General features: G+C 46.5%; 1 protein-coding gene across 3 annotated transcripts; it reads right to left on the bottom strand.

Annotated features, from left to right (window-relative positions):
* Positions 1–132: 132 nt before the first annotated feature.
* Positions 133–18,610, bottom strand: LOC142042228 (cystine/glutamate transporter-like). 3 transcript variants are annotated; one of them, XM_075051933.1, is made up of 14 exons: positions 18,475–18,610; positions 17,700–17,804; positions 15,455–15,722; positions 12,685–12,811; positions 11,824–11,939; positions 11,013–11,138; positions 8,470–8,569; positions 8,336–8,380; positions 8,024–8,147; positions 7,603–7,706; positions 5,684–5,780; positions 4,748–4,897; positions 2,157–2,331; positions 133–1,229 (listed from the first exon to the last, which is right to left on the bottom strand). In XM_075051933.1, exons 3-14 carry the CDS (start codon positions 15,648–15,650, stop codon positions 1,165–1,167), a joined length of 1,425 nt encoding a protein of 474 aa, XP_074908034.1. In that variant the 5' UTR covers positions 15,651–15,722; positions 17,700–17,804; positions 18,475–18,610; the 3' UTR covers positions 133–1,164. The 3 variants fall into 3 exon arrangements, 2 of the variants coding, with proteins under 2 accessions (XP_074908034.1, XP_074908033.1); XR_012653652.1 differs by having other exon boundaries at positions 4,748–4,835; positions 15,455–17,804; XM_075051932.1 differs by having other exon boundaries at positions 15,455–17,804.
* Between the last annotated feature and the right edge of the window lie 1,771 nt (positions 18,611–20,381).

A 20,381-nucleotide genomic window follows, 5' to 3' on the forward strand; every position in this document is an offset into this window, starting at 1 on the left:
ACAATTAAGTGATTGGAAATAGCTAATTGTTGTTTTATCTGGATATAACATTGCCACATTAATAACGTAAACCAAAGTAATCCAATAACAGAAACTTTTCTAACGTCAATAGTTCAAATGAGTATTTATGTATTGGTTCAGCAAATAATTTGACTGCAGATTTTAAGTTAAAACTTCGACGTGAAGTCTTTTGTGTCTTTTTATAGCACCAAAAGATGCACGTATTCAGGAATCTGCTCAAGTCTCATCAATGGTCTAAGTAAAGGAGAAATTGTATTTCACTGGAGTTGGGCCGAAATCTGAATTTTCAACTTCATTGGTAGTACCAGGTGAGGAGGGGGGCTGGGGAGTTAGGGGAGGGATCAGGATCTATTTTGTCATATTGTTGATATTTAGCTGATTTTTTTAATTTGTTTGTACGTTTTGAAATGTCACTTCAGAAAAATAAAATTCAAAATTGAAATATTATTTCAAAACAAAATAAACTTATTCTGTTTATACGATAATCAAAGCAAAACATTCTGACCTTACTTTGGTAATATTTGAACTTCAAGGGGTTTTCAAATATCTTCTTGTTAATCTCAATCTGCACTTTCTGGTGAATGAAGTTTCATCCCCCTGCCTCCTCCTTTCTAATACATCTAACTTTATTTCTAATTTGCTCTCCCCACCCATTTCCCTTCATAATGCTTGTCCACAGCATGGCTACTACAATGCTTCAGTTTAAAATCTGCATTTGGCTTCCATGTATTGGACTCTGCAACATGCTCCCTTCCTCTATTTGCCAAGTTAGGAAATTAAAAAATAGTGGGTGTGTGTATATATATGCATATATAGGTACACACACACACACTATTTTATGGAGAACTGGGCTAGGCTGCAAAATTAGGATCTTGGTTTTGAAGACACTCTGCAGGCAAAGCAAGCTCACTTCAGAGAACTAGATTGTTCTGCTAAAAAAGAAAAGGGCAGAAACAGATGTGACGCACTCATCCCAATCCCGATTGGCAAGCTTAGGAACACTTGCAGCAAGGTTTTGGCTCAGGCTTATCCTCATTTGTAGTGATTAAAAGAACAAGAACACGGCCTGCTTTTGTTAGAATCAAAGCTATCAGAAAGGAAGTAAGTAGATTTTATCTTCTCCTGTGAGTTCTGATGGTTTTGTCAGTAAGTCTTGATTTCTTGTTGGACTACTTCCAGCAGTAACTGTAGTTTGTGTGTAAGATAATCTGAAAGAGGGGGAAAAAAAGGAAGAAAGTTTAGCCCAAAGGAAATCTTGAGATATGGCTGAAAATCACAGCATCAGCACTGATGGCTGGAGCACTTCATGTTAGCAGATCACTGTATCTGTTTTCTTTCTTGCTGTATGTTTTCTTCTATTCAGTGGTTACTGATACACCTAAGCCCAACATCAAATCAAAAGAAAACAAGATTCATAACTGAAATTGTAAATTAAACTCAAAGCTGGGCTCATGTTTCTGAGTAAATCATTGCGCCACCAGGGCTACACCCGAAGGAAATCTGTGCTAGACGTTGCATGGAGTGGAGATGTATTTCAATTACACACCCACATCTGTGCCCCAAACCGTCCTGGTCTCTTCAGCAAACAGAAAGCCCTCAGGCAGTACTGTCTTCTCCTACCAGTTGTCTCCCCAATCTTTCAGCAAGTATGTTTGTGCACTGGGTTACAGCGTCTGCCTGTCAGTCTCTCCATCCTAACTTTTGATCTCATTGCTCAGCATCAGACAAATTTGACCGAGAGGTGGTGATCCCAGAAGATATCATAAAGTTTAGCGGAAACCAGGGCTAGCGTGCGAAAGCGACCCTCTCTGTTCCCCTTGTTGGCAGACCTCAGCCCTGTCTTTTTTAAAGCAGAGCATCAAACTGGCTTATCGGTATATTCACAAGCCAGGCAGACACAGCCTGTGCCTGGCTGCCAACCACCCGCAGCACAGCCTTCCCCTCGTGTCTTCAGCTGTGGAGGCTGCGTCTTGGGAAAGCCACTGAAGGGGTAGCAGGGGTCGTACGATTTCATTTTTATAAGGTCTGTTGGTCACGGAGCAATTTGCATTAGAGATGAGCCCTGGGAACAAACCACCATACCCACTCCTGAGCGTGTTTAGGTCCACAGTACTGAAACTCAAACACATACTTACAAAATGGGCTACGGCAACAAGTTGACATTTGCCTGTGGATTATGAGGTAGTAGACTGGAAAACCGCTTAAAACCATGGTGCATCCGATGCTAATGTTCACGGGGTCTGAATAGAAGGACATTGCTACTGTGAAGAGGCAGATGATGGTAAAAGAGACGGGAATGAACAGGGGAACCTGGGGAAAAGAGCACAGAAGACTCTCAGGCAAAACTCATGGCTGTGGCAAATCAGTTTCCATCCGTGCCAGCACACACTGTATTCACTTCTCCATCTTAAAGATGAGAAAAATCATATAGCTGTCCTGCACACTGTTTCTGCACAATCAGTTGCAAACAAGTAGGATGCGTTGAACAGAAATTGGCCCAGTGTGCCCTGTGAGGTGCATGCCTCCTATATTCATGTGCATCAAAATATAAACCTCACTTGCAACTGGAAGCCAAGCAGGGGGAGAAGTCGCCTCTACCCCCCTGCTCTCTAAATGTACTGCTCCTGTGCATGCACATGCACACGTACCTACTTGCCACCTGTGGCAACTGCTGGTAAAAAATCTGAAGCCAATAGTAGAAGCAGCACTTTGAATCAAACCGTTCTTTCGTTATAACACTCGTGACTTGTTTTGACCTGCCTCCAGCTTGCCTGAACCTTATAGTGACCAAAACAGGTTAAACCAGGCTCCTTATCTCCATAGCACCTGCATCAAGAGCATGAGCTTCAACAACACCCTGGTGAAAGACCAAAGAAGGAGTCAGCACTTCAGCCTTACGCTGTTGGGTGAGCCAATTCATCTGGGTTATTATCTGGAGAGCAAATTGGAAGACTGCAATAAATAATAAAACTCAGTCTTTAGATCCAACCTCAGCCAAGTTACTCCTCGCCATGGCTGACAGAATGAAGGAGCTGCTGGTCTCATCTAGGGTGACAACCTCTTTTCCGGTAACAGAGATCCTATTCCGGATGCTGACCATTCCGAGCTGGAAGAGATCAGTTGCTCCAGCGGTGGCAGCCATCCAGCCACCAAACTTACGTGCTCTTGCTGCCTTTCCAGCCGGAGCATCCCCTGCCAGCCTCTCCCATGTGCAAGAAGACTGCTTCCTCCTCTTACCCGTGTTTTGACTCAAAATGCTACAGGGGAGAAGTACCAGCACAATCACACGTATTTTATGATTTGTTCTCCCCAAGTTAGTGGCAGAAGACGACCTGTATCTGACCACTAGAGTGCAGCACATGCCCACACCACTGCACGCAGACCTTCCCTCCTGCAGGTAACTGGGCTTCAGGCTTCGAGTGGTTATAAAAACTAGGGAGAAGGTGGGGAAAGATATCAGCCAAACTGACCAAAAGCCCAGCATTTCCTTCCCTTACTTAATCTGCCCTCAGGAACCGTTAAAAGCTTAAATCTCTGTCTAAAACAAAATGGGGCAAAATCTCAGCAACTGAAAACATCACCAGCGGTATCCACTGCTAAACTTCCCCCGAGAAGCTTGGCTTAAGAGAAAAAGAGAAACCTTATTTAAAATCTGGTTTCTGGGTGAGTACACGAGTGCAGCCAGCCAACAAACTGGGAAGTCTGAAGGTCTCTGCTAAACACGCTGTCTCCAGCAAAGACCGAGATGAAAAATTACCCCAAACTTCGCATCAGGCCCCGCGTGGCTCGGAGAGGAGCCCTGGGAGCTGTGGGAAGTGTTTCTGTCCCCCGGGCTTCTCGCTGCTCGGCTGTCCAGTGCCTGTGGCCTTGGAGGTCTCCTCTCCTCCCCAGGAGCTGGCCGGGGGCACCGTGCAGGCACGATCGGAGACGGGAACAAACCGGGCACACCTCGAGCATCGCCCCGGCCAAACGCCTTCTGCACGTTCTCCGGCAGTGGGAAAGGTGCCCTGAGCGCGAGAAAGCCGCTCCAGCACCAACTCCAACTTCTCCCGCTGACACGAGGAGGATCGCAGCTCCCCACAGCGTGAGAAGGGCCACCGGAGGAGCCCAGCTGGGAAAGGCACGAGAGGACAAGGCGTCCTACGCTTTGCTTTACGCATGCACGTGCTGTGCACATCCTCAGGGCCTGCAGCAGCAAGAGTTGCACACAAGCTGCTTTACGCTATACAATATTTTTGTGCCAGCAGATGATTCCCCTTAAGTCAGGTTTGCTCCCGGGACCCCGTAAGTCAGGTTTACTCACAGGATTCCTCTCGCCGTGCTCTTTTCCCCCAGGCTTCTCAGCTAGAGCTGAGATTTACCTACCACTGAAATAACATCCAGGCAAAGGTCCCTCCTTGCAGCCCACGGGAGGTGAATGTGGGAAGTGCCTTCTGCACATCTCCCGGTTCCCAGCCTGAAACTTTGTCCCCTGGAGCAGGCTTCCATCTTACAGATGTGACTGATCACACCATGGACCAGCCTTATAGGATTTACCACATCTGATTGTTTGGGCACATCAACCAATTTCAGGAGCTCCCCACATGCCTAACTGAGCAATAGGGATCGAGACCCCTTTAGAGCCTAAAGGCAACCATGGCCATGTAATGCTCTAATTCTTAGCAAATAAGAGAAAGAAATGACAAGCCTGCACATTCCTGGCTGTTAGATATATGCCATGCGTTACCTTGAATGGGCTGTGCAGCTCCGGGTGACGGTGGCGATGGACAATGAGCCCGAGGGTGGCTAATCCTATGAAGAGCCATCGGGAAAAGCTGAAGAAGTTCATTAGATGGTAGATATCTCCGATACACACCATGGCAGTAACCAAAGGGAACTGAGCATTGTGAAGATGAAATACAGTCATTAAAGCCTTACTACGGTCCTCGGACTAGTAAGGGTAATATGGATCACCTCCTCCAGCCCCCCTGCATTCACAGGCAGCTACTTCACAGCCCCAGCATTTCAGAGGTCAGAGCGCTTTACAAAACAGCGTCACAGACTGAAGGCAAAAGGCCTAAACGCACTATTATGATGTGCTACAGAAAGGAGCAATCCTTTCGACATCAGCAGCATCTTTGATGCTTTATGTCCTGGCAGGGCAATTAAAACATGCATGATCCAAAAGCCTGTGCTGTTGGTACAAAGGTTACCTACAAAGATACCTGCTAAGCTGCAAGAGGCACTGCAGCACAGTTAGGATGGAGCTGGATCAGTGCCGGAAAAAAAACCCAAACCAAAACTGAGAGCATCTCTGCAAATGCTCATTCTCTGCATTTCCACCACACCTGAGAATTTCAGTTTTCCAAATAGCCAAAGCCTGGCAGAGGTGTTTTCATAGGACAATATCAAGCAGCAACTGTGGCAGACGGCAGGGACAGTACTTTTAAAAAAGGTGTCCAAGACTATAAGGCAGGGACTTCGAGGTAGTGGGTTTGGATACCACTGCTGGCACAAGAGGACTTTAATACTTTGCAGCCATTTCCAGTATTCCACCTTCTTTATTTTTCAGAGGCTGACTTAATGTCTCAACAGCCTTTGAAACTCCTCAGCTTCTCCAGGCTTTGCAAGAAAGCCAAGACTGGAAGAACAGGGCACGTATCACATAGCCAGGTCTCCTTACCATTAACATGACAGCAGGAAGGGGTGTATGCCTTCGAATGTGGATCATGGAGAAGAGAGGAGGCCACTGCCCTTCCCTAGAAGCCACAAACAGAGTCCTAGGAAAAGACAGGGAGCCCTATGTATTAGCATCCCACATCCAGAATAGAAATTAGAAGATCAGTCACTGGACTGACCTGGGACCACAAGGCACCCACCCCCCCCAGCACAGATCTGCTATTCAAGGCCACAGTTCTGCCTTTAGCCACTTTTGGAGCATTTGGAAGAAAAAACCCAATGCTGGATTCCCATAGCTCTCCCAGGCCCAGTCAGTTCAACGCACCGCAGAGCCCACCAGCAGGACCACTGGCAGCATCCCCCTGGGTGGCAGGTTAGCAGAGACCTTTGGGCAAGTCCAAAGTGACCATGAATTAGTTCAGGCTGGAAACAGAAGCAAGAAAGTTTCTTGCCATCAGAGGAGGGGTTAATCTTTCCAGTAGGAAGTACGGAGGTGACAAACTTCAATTCTTTATAAGAGAGGCTGGCAAGTTTACGAAAAGGCGTTGTCAGTCTTGATACCTGTATTTTTATATATACACATATCAATAAATATACATATAAAAAAAGTGCAATTTCCCCAAAAAATAGAGGATTTTCAATCCTCTGGCCAGCTGTTGGAAAATATAGTTTTGGCTTACTGCCAAGAGGCTGTACACACAAGACCAGCTACAAAATGACAGCAGAGAGCTCCATGCCTCCATCCCTCTTTGACTCATGAAAGGGCAATTAGGGAGAAGGCATTGCATCCAATTTTATGAATTTAATATCCACAACCAAACGATGCCAGAGCATCAGCTGGGCTGGAGCAGGGCCCAAGGCAGCTGGGGCATGAGTGTAAAACTGGTTTTATTGCTGTCTCTGTGGTTTTGCAGGGGTGTGGCTGGCCAGCAGCCAGGGAGGCCCCATGGCTGTTTCTATGGCCTTTCTGCAGTCATTGTGTTAATGGTGCCAAGATGGGGGAGAAAAAGGCGATAGGGACACGCAGAACCTCTGTGCTGTCTGGGGACTTCTCATCCTCAAAGCAAGCCACTATCTAGAGGAGCTCAAGGGGAGGATTCTCCGCACCTGTATTTAATACAGGACTTCAGGGTAGTGGATCAAATAACTCATTAGCTTTTGTGCTATGAAACTTCCTTTTCATATCACCTGATTTTGCCTTTTGCAATCAGAGCTGTGAAACAGAACCAGCTCCAGAGAGTTTGCTCAGCTCCTCGGGACCAGCATGACATGCATCTCCATGAGCTCTGCCCTCCTCTCCAGTTTCAGGGCTCCCATAAGGACATGCAGTGTAGCAGCCAGTGAAGCTGGCAAGATAGTTTTTCCATGGAACAAAGCTTTTCTTATTGCTACAACAAGATGTGTTGAGCCTCAACTATTGCTTCAGGAATAGCCCGTCCCCAGTAACATTTAACTGACCTCAAAGCAAAGTCCTCGAGGGAGAGTTTGCCTTTGGCCAGAGATCCCCACAACAGAGGGACCCAGTGCCCTGCAGCAGAGCAGCTGGGTGAACCCAGGGAAAGAAGACTTGGTCTCGCTGAGCAGCTGCCAACGTCAACAAAGCCTCTAGTTCACCAGAAATATTGACATTTCACTTTAAACTGAGGATTTAAACTGAAGGGTGGGGGGAGAAGACATAAAAAAAAAAATAATCTTTGTTTCTGACCAGCCCTAGATACCAAAGTCCGGACCTGGCCAGAAATAGAAAGGATAGACTCTTAGTCCACAGGGATCATCCTGTGGTTGACATCCTGGGAGTCAAAGGCCTTATTTTTCCCACAAGAGTGGCTAAACTCCATCGTGTGGGTGGGCAGTTGCACAGGTCACTGGTGCTTCCCTCCGGTTCGGTAAGCCAAAAGAGTATTAAATTCTTAGGGATGTGACCTTGAAAACGTAAAGATTCCTCCATTCATGGTTCCAAAGCAGGACAGTGCGACAAGGACGGGGACCACAGATATCAGGCTTTTGAAGGCTCGCTGCACAAAGCTCTGGAGGAAGAACAAGCGTGACTTTAGGAACACATGGTGATCTCTAGACAACATCAGATTCAAAGGAAAGAAAACTTCCTCCATCGAAGGAGTAAAATATAACTCATACATCTTGCCTTTTCTACTGCCATTTGCAGGTTATTTTTCATTATCTTTTAGGCAAGACTAGAAGAAGTTACTGTTGCCCAATAATCCAGAGAAATGACAAAGCGATAAAGCATTTATAGGAAAACCATCTCCAAAACATTTTCCACGACCACCCCTTCAGCATAAGCTGACCCCACTGAAGAAAGATAACGGTGGGGGTAACGACTCACCACAGCCACAGCAGGAGAAGCCAGAACGTCTTGCATTCCCAGGACCGTGTAATAGGAGATGTTGGTGAGCATGTACCCCACAATTACCGTGATCACGGACACGATGACAGCCAGGGGGATATTTCTACAAGAAAGGGAAAGAGACACACACAAAGAACAAGCTGTTATCCCTTATTACGCACAGTATTTACTACAGATCGCAGTTGGCATTGGTTAGGTGAACCCACAAACTTTTTTCCTCCCATAGTGTGTTTGGGAAAGCTGTGGTACCCCAGAGGTTGGTAACCCAAGACGACTTCTTCCCAGCCTTACCGTTCAGGTCTGACCAACTCTTCACGTACAAAGCTGGTCTGAAACCTGCGCGGTGGGAAGACACAAGGAGAGAGTTTGAGCCACGTCCCAGACACCAGTCCGCTGCCTCCGAAGCGCCCTCCCATCACACCTACCAGCCTGAGTATGCGAACATGCCTGCGTAAAAGGCCAGGGGCAGCTTATCCAAAAGCAACGACTGTCTGTCAAAAGCATCCTGGAAGTTTTCGGTGTGGCCTGCAGAAGAGATAAACAACGGACACGGAGCAGGGAAACATCAGAGCCAGGATTCCTTCCCGCAGGACAACACCCCTTGTACCTCTTGCCCAGACCTGGGAAGAGTGTGCGTGACTTCCTTGGAGCCAGGTATTCAGATTTGTTTCACTGCTTTAATGTGCAGTGCTGTGCTGACGCGATTATTTCGCAAACAGTGACAGAACAAGTCTGTTCCCCGTCCAGCTACGGGAGACATTTCAGGAAGGGCAACGGCAGCGGCTGGGTCTGTTTCACACAGACCCTGCTATGGGAACGGGAGATCACGGAGACGAGAGGACCAAGTTGTCCTGTCCTTTCTTTAGGCCCAAAATTAATTCACCGGGTTGACCCCCCCTCCTTCCCCCCCCCAGCCCCCTAAGTAGCTGGATGCGCACTCCTCTTTGATGTGGTGCAGCCAGCGAGGCGGCTAATTCGGCTCTCGCTGCGCTCCCTCCTGCTCCCGCTGCCGGAGCGCTGACCCCAGCCCCAGGCTGGCCGGAGCATGGGAACCAGGGCGGAGGAGGGAGCGGGGACCCCCAGCCTGGACCCGGCTCCGGGCAGGATCCCTGCCCACCATCCCGGCCAGCCACCACGGCTCGCTCGCTGGAGGAGGAACCGAGGACACAAAAGGGCAAAGCAAATAAAATTTAAAAAGTAGAGGTGGCTCAGGTAGAGATCCTGTTTTACCAACTCGCCCAGTTTTCCTAAAAGTTCTCTGCTTAAAATAACAATGACAAAACAAACAAACAAAAAATCAAAGTCAGGATTTTGGATATGAACCATATTTTATCAAACTCCAAAAAAACCTTGGAAAGGGAGAAACTCCTAACGGGCTGTCATTCAAAGTAAGACCAATAAAAAACGCAGCCAAAAGGAGTTGCATTTCCAGCATTCTCAAACCCAGGTGGCCCAAGATTTGGTTCCACATCTATATTCAGATCTCCATATCAAAGCCTCTTTACAAGCAAAAGCTGTGGAGCTCGCCTCGTTGGGCTTCACCAGAAAAGGAATGAAATGGCACAGAGCACATGGAGAATGTCGGGCCACTTCTATGGAAGTGCCTCTGCAAGGAGCTCTGTGATGAAATTTGGGCATTTGGGTTTGAAACACTGGCCCGGCAAGTCTATAAAACAAACCTGAGCCAAATGGAAGTTAATGGCAGAGGAAAGGACAAGATTGTAACCAAAAAAAGTAGGAGGCGGCAGGGAAATCAGGCAAACTGATTTAAAAGCACAAAATTGATTTTTAAGCACCAAAAAAAACAAATCAAAAAGGAAACAGATTTGAAGAAAACTAAACCAAAATACAGGAGCAGTCCTGTCCGGGTAGTCTTTTTATGTTCTAAAATGATCGCTGATAAGTAATGGTGCATAAAAAGGATTTATTGCCCGCAATACATTAATGAGTGATTTACAGTCCCCCATGAGCCACATTAAATACGACCTGTCATATGGAGGGTCTCTTGGCGAATTCTCCCTCCAGATGTCACCAGCACTTATCCTCTTCACCGGAGGACGAGTGCCAGGGCTCCAGATTGTCATTTGAAGGCATTCCTAACAATAATGGCTCAGGATTTCTAGCTGCAGGGCAGTCCTTCAGTTCAGAAGTGCTGCCAGCCCGAGTGGATCTTTGCAGGTTCAAAGGGGTCAGCTCCAGACATCAGAAAGAAATATGAATGTGGAGCCTACTGCCTGGGTTGTTTTCTCTGCGGAGGAAGGTAATAGCGTGGAAAGGGAGCAGCCTTCATCCCCCGAGCGGGAATGCCTTGGGCTTTTCTATAAACTGAGGCTTGGATTAAAGCCAATGTGTTTGTATCATTCCCAGGAGATACTACTGGTAGGGTTTTTTTCCCCCGCTCTGGATGCGAGCGTGCAATCCTCCATGAGTCCGTTGTAAGTTTACTAAGTTACTGCCCATCTCAATTAGGAGGTAAAAAACATTAGCTTAAGCCACAGAAAAGTTAGAGATGCAGTTACCAGGGCTCAGCTGAGGACTGGTAACTCATTACACAGCTCTGACTGGCTCAGGTCACCATGGGATGCTGTCACACGTCCCCGATGTCCATCAAATTTGTGCTGCTTTGGAAGGATTTCGAGCCACGCTGAAAACAGGCAAGTCTGACACCAAGGAGAGACCGTCTGCAGAGGAAGGTGCCTGGGTGACCCTGCGTCGGCTCACACAGCCTCAGGCACGGGGGCTCAGTCCGTTTCGGAGAAAGCACAGCTGAGCCAGGCGCATCAGCCCAGCGCAATGGTGCAGCTTAGCGCCAACCGGTCTCGGCTCCCGGCTAATTCACATGCAGCACACAGGCAGAGAAAGCTCCTGCCAGCTACAGGAGAACCACACTTGTCCCTAGGGACCGGTAAAAGCCACGACAGGCTGGCACGTCGAGCACCCTCCCTCAGCCCCGCAGCAGCACGCCTACCCTGCGCCAGCAGCATCATCCCTGGCACGATGATGAGCGCAAGAGCCAGGAGTTTGACGATGGAGAGAGCCGTCTGCAGCCGGGCACTCCAGGTGACGCTCCAGGAATTGAGGGTGAGGACCATGTCTGGAGAGGAGACCACACTGCTACAGCTGTAACCGATGCTTGACGGACACAGGAAAAAATACAGCAGCTCCCCCTGCTCTAGGGATGCCAGGGAGAAGGCTGCGTCTTTACGGAGAGGATGCGCGGGGTGAGAGATGTCAGAAAACATTACAGGTGTGGCCCAGCATAAAGCATTTGAAGGGGAGCTGAGTTATGCTCCTAAGAGGGACCAGGAGCCTGGCTCCTGTCGGGTAATCCATGCCTGCCTGGGGGGAAGGCGTGAGTTTGCAGGGACGTCTCAGCGGTCCCTGCGCCAGCACACACCAGCCTGGAGCAGGCAGGACAGCTTCACGGGCTGGGTGCACCAGGCAAGGAAGCCAAAACCTTGAGCCTTACACCCTCAACCCGGCTGACATTTGCTCAACTATACATGAAGAGTTTCTACTCCCGTACTTGGCACAATCCCCCCGACCCAGGGCTCCAGCTGGTCAACAGCTGGAATGGCATCCATTGGGATGGAAGGGCCATTCCCCTTCTTGGAGAATATAGTGGCCCCAAACCAGTGCCTTGGATCAGGAAATTTTGGGTGGCCGAGGAGGTAAGGCCCTGATCCCACCGTTATCCCAGAAGTTAACACCCCGTAAGTGCCCCCGGTCCGGGGCAGAGAGGCTCCGAGATCGGCGATCCCATAAAGGTGAGTACTTACAGTACCCCAGGAGAGACACGAGCTTCACGGCGGGGACAGGGGCTGCACAGGGGGCAAAAAACGGCTCCAGCATGTAGCGTCCAAATGCCAAAGAAACCACAGCGCTGTTGGCAGGCCTGGAGGGGCGAACCGAGCACAAACTGTGGTCTGCGGACGGCCAAAAAATGGCGTGATGTAAAACTGCACAAAACTCGGGGGGGGGGGGGGGGGAATTTTCCCCACCCCACTGAATCCTGCTCTCCCATGCAGGTGGTGAATTCCTGTAGAGTCTTTTTCATAGGTATTTCTCAGTAAATGGGTTAAAAAAATCACATGCTGCAAAAAGATTAATTCCCACCTTGAAAGCAAAAGTTGAGATTAATCGTACTGAGCAATGCAGTGTGGTTCATATGTCCTGCTTCATCTCAGCTTACATGAAGGACACAGGTTATTGAGAGGTGAGCACTTTCTTTTTAAAGTTAAAAAAGAAGTAATTTACAATTTTCTAAAATACTATTTAACTGCGGGCTAAGCCAGAACGTTGTCTCCACAGGAAAATCTGAAAAAAACTCACAATGAAAACAGAAAATCTGAAATAAATCTGGCATATATTGTCAGTCTCTTAAAAATACCGTGGCTCTTGGTACATATCAGCTGCCAGGGGACAAGAGAGATACTCTTCAAGTACAGATCACATTGAACATGTGTAACTATTTACTCATTATGCCTTCTTCCTTTTATCACTGAAAACATTTAAAAGTTGTTTAGATAGTTTCTACTCTTCCTTTACAAACTACCTAGACTGATACTTGGCACCATAACTTTTGTTTTTTTTAAATCGTCACAGCATCCAGCAAAAGGCCAACAAACAAAATCTCTTACCTGATAGCAAAAAACTCTGCCCACAGGAATAAGAAACTTGGCAGAGGCCCTAGTGTCTCCAAAATGTAGATATAATGTCCTCCAGACTTGGTGATTCTTGTTCCAAGCTCTGCATAACACAAGGCACCTGGAAAAGTTCAGGTAGAAATGCACTGAGTAAATCATGCCATGGATTTTCTCTTTTCTGTGTGACTTTTCAGGGATGGAATCAATCTGTTAAATAAATAGTGAATTAGAGGAAGATAAAGGGGCTTAGCAGAACCACTCCATTTTCTGGTTAATGATACAACTTTTCCATGAAAGTTACGTGCAAAGGTGTGTGATAGAAGTGTTGTATTAAGCTACAAGAGGTTTTCTTTGAAAAAAGTCCTGGAGGTTTGGGTTCTTGCTTCTCACAGTGAGACTGGTGAAATGGTGGTTACAAGGCAGTTACAGCAGCTTGGCCGACAGCTGAACTGGTCATTTCAATCATGTTTTTGATCACAGACCATGTTCTTGTGTCCTTATCTTGCATCTCCACATAAATCCCTTCCTTCATTCAAAGACATGAGACTGAGGACCTGGAAGGGCATCTTCTCTGAGAGAGAAGTCCTGCTGCTGGAGGAAAACACGGCCCCGATGATGCAGAGTGAGAGAAGCGTCCGCACGAGAGGCTCAGTCGGTCTCTTCTCACGTGTTGATGGACGAGCGCACGGACAGACGTGGGACAGCCTGCTCCTGCCTTGACACGTGCCTCTCTGCAGGGGCACAACCAGAAACCTGGGAGAGGCACGCCAGAGAAGACAGCTTAAAACTTTCAGGCAAATGGATTGAAATATTTATTCCTCCACCTGTGCCAAAAAAGAAAAATCCCATCTGTGTTTTCTCTATAGAGCAATCCATCATGCCATTTGAATATGTCTAAGTACGAATCTTAAGCCCTGCTGACACCGGATTCACTTGCTAGGTTAAACGTCCTTTGTTCACCAAAAGAAATCATAAAACACTTCACTTCTTTGAGCACAACTCTCCTTGCAACGGGGCTGAGCGCTGCTGGGATGTGACCCCGTGGGGTAAGACCATCTCCAGCTGGGCCGTCTACTTCTTTGCCCAGCTCAGGCAGCTGTGGGGGGAGAGCGCAGAGGAACCCAGCGCTGATGTGGCCGTGCCGCCGAGTCCCGTGGCGATGGTGACATATTCAGGTCATTCCGACGGTGAGGACCTCCGGTTTTTCTGCCTCTCTGTTGGCAAATTTGAGCAGAATCCCTGTTCAAAGTGTCGAATATAGGCAGACACCTCGTCTCATTTATTCCAGTGGGTCTCTTTACATGTTTCAAGCGTGTGTTTAAGTGCTTTGCTGAACTCGTGCTATGGGACTCGTATAAACACCGTATTTGAAAGAAAAAAAGTGTAAGAGAAAGCAGGCCTTTTACTGCGCTGCAAAAATAGTGTCAGAGAAACACTCAGGGGAGGCCATCAAGCTGATAAAAGGGAAGAACAAACTAACAAATTTGGCTACAAAATACAATAACTTGATAAAGAGGCTCCCAAGGCCCTTCCAGCAGAGTCTGTCAAAGGATGCAATGGAGAGAGAAACACTTCCAAGTGCAGAGCTTGGGCTATGTGATCAGCACACACATTATTATTTATTGCTCTGCTCAGTTAAAAGAAACACCGTGCTCACACTATATTTTAAGATTTTCTTTAAGAAAAGGATATCATGCCAAACAACCACACATAGGCTGCAACGTGAAATACCTGTACGCACAGGCTAAGAGCAAGAACTGCACTTGTTGCCACATTAACATTGAATGTCTGAATTTCTAAACTTGCATGTACATGTCACAGTGCCAAAGTGGTTTTTTTCCACATGAAGTATTTCTCCTTTCTTGTTTGTTTGGGTTTTTTTCTTCTAAGTTATGACAGAAGAACAACTTGAAAGTCACCCACTGAAATAAACATCAGATTTCTCCCCAGAGCTGAGAGATCTTGCAGTTCCCTCCTAACAGCACCTTTAGAATGTTTCCGAGATGGTGATTTTATACAGTTAGTGAAGCAAACTAAAAGCCATACCTTTTATCCATTGTAACTTTAAGAGCTATGTTACTTCAGAAGAACTAGAATGAAGCTGTCATCAAAAAGCCAACCCTTTGTGAGAAAAGACTGGTATTAAATGCCAGAAACCGAGCCAAGGGTAATGCACAGAAAGCAGGGCTGAACTGATCTGCTCCATCTCCTGCTCCAAGGCAGCATCAGATGTATCCAAACCACTTCTGACAGACACCCACCCCCGGCTGGTGGACAATCTGCTCCATTGCTTCTCTATCCTCACCGACACAAGGGGGATCCCTTACGGCACATTAAGACTATCACTTCTTGCCCTTTTCACAGTGTCTATGAAAAGCACCGTGCAGCCCTCAGACTCGCTTTTAGATGCCTACATCTCCCTTCCACCTTATAGAATGAGTCCCCTCATTTGCTCCCAGCTTTCCTGGCAGAGATGACACTATCTCCACCCGCAGTCGTTGTCACTGCTCTGCCCTCGACTTGCACATTATTTCATATTCACAGACCTTAAGTGCTGGGATTTCCTCAATCACCCCAGAGGAATCATTTGAACTAAAGACCCCTGGTGATCCCACACACACACCTTGTTAAACCTTTGTTTCTGTTGCAGTAGGAACAGGGAAATTTTGTTTTCTAATTCTCCCAGCTTTTTATACATAAAAATGTGCTGGCTCCCCTCACCTCCCAAGTGCTTAAGCAAAGGCTGACAAAGCTCGCCACTCACCAAACATTGAGAGGAGCCCACAGGCAAACCAGACAACCAGGGAGAAACCCACGCTGCCAGAGTTTTTCAGCACTCCTTTTGGGGAGATAAAGATGCCACTGCCAACCATGCTGCCGATGAGGAGGGAGAAAGCCCGCAGCAAAGTTATCTTTTTCCTCAGAAAGACGGCCTCCTCTTCCTTCTTGTCTTTCCCCATGGCTCTCTTCTAATCCCAGGGGAAGGTCATGCATTCAGGAGCTACGGTCTCCCAAGTGTCCTCAAGGTTCACCTGTAAGACGAGGAAAGAGTTAGGGATTTGGGGGTCTGCTTTTCCAGACAAGATTTTTCACAGAAACCTGTCAAGATCTGTTGAAATCTGTTCTCCTCAGCTGCCGGATGCACAAACCAAACCCCAGGTGCGTGTAACACGCTCAGTATCACCTCTCACACCAGTACAGCTCCTGAGAGGGGCTGTAAGTGTTTTCTGCCTCTTCTGCCAAGGAGCAGAGAGCGTTACAAGTTGCATGCCACACTTCGGGATATGATTTCCAAATTCAACTTTGATGCCCACACTGGAACTGGCCAGGTTAGGGTTAATTTAATGGGACTTGATTTGGGGCAACATTGATATCAGCACACTGGCGGAAAGCAGATTTCAAGTTGGAAACCTAATAATCAAGACCTTGAGGATCTCTGAGGTTAAAACTTTTTTATTTCTTTTTCTGAGCAGCAAAGAGCTCTGTTAGTTGGGATACAGAGATGAGTTAAGCTTCTTTAACTTCCTAGCCATGCTTGCTGAATCAACAAACTCCAATTTTCTCACTAGGGCTTCATTTTATCAGTGTTTCTTAATATACCGTCAAGCTTTTTTGCTATCGGAGTCTTGAAGAGTCAAGAATAAGTACTGTTTAAAATTGTAAGACAGAGCATAGTCATTAATATCAGACATGTCATTTCTTCTATTAATATAAAAACTTTCTTGGTAATAACAGCAGGAGTGCATTTTTTCCTAGAAAAGAGGGAACTTCAGACACTCCAGGGATCACACGAGTTGATCTAGATCCAGTTGTCTTACACCGCAGTAACCTCCTGCTTCACTGTCTTGTCTCTCCAGTCTCTCCCTCAGTCCTAGACTGGCACCTTCACCAAAGAACTCACCTTCTGCTTAGGTAGGTAGGACAAATTTACATCAGTTACTACAGTTTAATTTGCTGTAGCAAACCTCTTTATTGTTTTCCTAACAGCAAGGTAGACATTTCACCATGTTAATTAAGCCTGGTAGAGCAGACAAGACAGGTCTGGAGTAGATAATTTGGGTCCTGTCCCTCCTCCTGCCACACATCCCCTCCAAAGCTCACACACTCGGTGTTAGTGGTATTTTCATTATTCTAACGCAGTAAATTGCAGGTATAGTGAATATTTGCCCCAGCCCCGTGGCTGCACACTATTGCAAAGTTACATTGTACGTGAGACCATATTTTCTGGATTTCTTAAATTATTTAATAGTTGCAGTGGTGTGTCCAAGAGCAGGCAGCGGTCACCTATAGAAGCAGATCTAAGCAGTCAGAAATTATTTTCTCGATTGTATTTTCCATCCATAGATATAAACATCCCCATAACTTTGAGGGGACAATTCTTGCTTCTACCCACCCATGATACCCTCTTGTATGCCCTGTATAAACTCAGAATAACTAAAGGCTTCTCTCCCCGGTCCCCGGCTATTTTCCCACCTGGAAACCAGCAGGGAGAAGCACGAGTTATCACTTTCTCCGCACACATATGAATAGCACGTGCAGAAAGCCCTCTCTCCTGCCAGCAGCGTTAGCTGGTTTCTCTGAGACCGCGCCAAGCCTGCACAACCATCTTCTCAATCAAACCAGCCAAGTTTCGTTACTAAACCTCTAATGAGTCCCGGAGGACTCCTTAAGGCTCAGATGGGTCACATCAGCCTCGTCTGGTCCCGCAGAGCTGCTCCTCAGAGTCCCAAAACCTCACAGGGCTGCTGGAGACGGCAGCTCCGGAGGGGCAGGGAAAGACCCCCGGGAGCTTCCCGAGCCGTCAGCTGCGGTTCCCGCAGACGCTAATTAATTAGCTCACGTAAAATACAGATATCATCTGGTATTTCTTAGCCAAAAGGAGAACCGCAGAGCGTTCATTTGCAATGGTGAAACACAGCGGGCTCACCGAATTGAAACCAAACTGAAGAGAGATGTTGTGCACAGCTACGTCTAAAATGCTGTTGTGAGATAATTAAAAGGGCACTTATCTGTTTGGCTGGGTTTTAAACAAAGCAGGTGCATTTACAATCCATCAGACTCCCATTTCTTGCTGGGATCCCGAAGCAGCAAAAGACAGCGTCTCTTTGCAGGCTCTGAAATTACACAAAGAAGGGGGGAGGAACAAAAAAAGGAGAGATCAAATCAAATTTACAGACCAGGTTAATGATCCAAAGTAAATACCAAACTCCATACTTCTGTCCACAAGCTTTTTTTTTTTTTTTTTTTATACTACTGCCACGCAAAAGTATTTGGAGATAAAACAGTCCAGTCCAGTAAATTTCAGAAACATGAAGTCTATCAGGATTTGTTCCAGCAGCTGTTGAAGGAGGGGGGAAAGAGGGAGGGGGCGGAAAAAAACAGTAACAGAAAGCAACTGAATAGCACTTCAAAGAGACACCTAGCAGAGCCCACTGCCTGGAGAGACCATTCCTGCCTGCTCTGCTTTCCAGCTACATTCCAGCACCAGGCACATTAAAATGCAGAGATGTTAATCCTTGTGGCAATGCTTAAAAATATTCACAATGTGCTTAGCACAAAGGAAACATACAAAGCTGCTTTTTGTTCACCCTTTTAACTTAAAGGACAGGCTCCGATCCTTCTCGTTCCCAATGGGGTACCTTTGCACGAGATCATCAGCCAGCAAGGACTGGAGAACAACAAACCCATTTCACAACTTTTCACACCTGCTGGATCTTTACTCCCTTGTTCTTCATTTTTACTGACTTTTTTTTTTTTATTGTTATTTTTAGCTGTTAATCTTACCTCACAGGCACTGCAGCATGGATGGAGATGAAGGAGACAAGCGTAAAGGGAAAATCATATTTGTTATTCGTAGGGGTGTCTAGAGGCAGCGGCAGAGAGCAGGGCCCACCGCGATCAGCGCACAGGCAAAGTAGATGTTACTCTGCTGAAAAGCTGGCGATATAAACAAGCAAGTTGGAAAAAGCAGAGGAGGGAGAAAGCATCATTCTCAGCTGGGGAGCTGAGACCTAGAGCAAGTAGTGACCTTCCTCCTCCTCTCACACAGGAAGGGGGTGGCATCCCTGGGAAACAGATCGTACCTCCAGGGTCCCAACTCAGTGACTTACCCCCCAAAAAAACCATTTACTAGGGAATACTCCTAACTATTTACAGCTGTATTTTCTTTGCAGGGGCCTCAATCAATACCATACAGCCAAGAACAGGTTAACCCCTTCCTTTTCATACTGCAAAAGATGCAGGCATCAAACTGTTCTCCACAGTCCCACTTTTTTTTTTTTTTTTTTTTTTGGTGCCAAAAATGTCACTCCGATTCAACGTCCACCACGAGGATCTAACTACATAAAATCAGCAGTGAGTGGGAGCTTTTTTATTCATGCATAAAAGTAGCATAAATAAGCTTTAATGAAACTAGTGGCAATCTGTTCTGGGAACTCAATCAGAAAAATCTATTTAGGACACCTGAGAGATGTTTGTTTATAGACCAAAATGAACACAAGAAACAGGCTGAAAAGACAAGACATGCAGCTCAACTTCTTTTCAGCTTTCTACAGCTGGTTTACCACCCTGGATAAGAAACCAAAAGGGACAGTAGTTAATAAATCAGACTCACACTTGCAGCCCAAGAAGTAGTAATAAATCCAGGGTGATTGCCTTAGGTGTAAATGTAAGAATAATTTCCATCAGCTCCTCTTTCTACAGAATTTCACAAGTTTAGTTTCGTGAATTGTCTGTCAAAAGACTACCATTTCCTATCATTTCTTTCTTAACGAAAATTTTTTTTTGTAAGCCTTGACAGCAAAATGGTTCTTGGCTCAGGTCACACTTACCACTTTTATCATCTCATTTAGGCATTTCCAGTTGACCTTTGGACAAGACTGACTTTTTCTGGAAAACAGACTGATGATGTGGTGAGTCTGGACCTCTTGATGAGGTGATGATGACCTTTTAATTGAGAACCTAAAAGTATTGAATCCACACTTTGGCTCTTTGGCAAGAAACTGGACTAAGCTGAGTCTGGTTTTCAAGCAGCAAAATTCCTGTTGCTCTTAGAGTTCCTTTCTACCAGGATTTCTATCCTACACCAAGTTTAGAATTCTTCATTATGACCAGTCTGCCAAAGCAGTCATTACAAGTGGAGATGTTTTAATAATAGTAGCACTGATTCATTTTCACAAAATGTACAGATCATATGATGTCATCTCACTTTTCTAAGCATCTGAGTGTAACTCTCCATCCAGTTGCCACAAGAAACTCACACTTCTGTGCATCCAGAACTGATTTTCCATGAATGTTGTGCAGGAACATTGGCTCTTTCATGAGCATTTCTTTCTTTCCTGTTGCCAGTGACATGCAAAACACACATATAGAAGAGATGCACACCTGTTTAAAATAGACTCAAGTCTTCTTCTGCAGCGTCAGCTATTATAGACTATCAGAAAGGTGCACCAGCATCCCTGTGAAATGAACTAACGCGATTCCCCTTTCCTGCCAGCAGGAGAAAGGAATATCCCAGGCACTTGCCCCCCTGCCCATCAGACCCAAAGGAGCAGTGCCCAGAGGACCAGGCACTGGGGCACATAAATCGTAGGAAAAAAAGCCGCTTAACAGGGAGACTGTCTCACATAGTAGTGCTTCCCGAGGCCAACATCTTGGCTCTACAATATCTCTTGTGGGGCACAGTGTAGGGA

The sequence above is a fragment of the Buteo buteo genome, chromosome 19, assembly GCF_964188355.1.
Source record: "Buteo buteo chromosome 19, bButBut1.hap1.1, whole genome shotgun sequence".
NCBI lineage: Eukaryota > Metazoa > Chordata > Aves > Accipitriformes > Accipitridae > Buteo > Buteo buteo.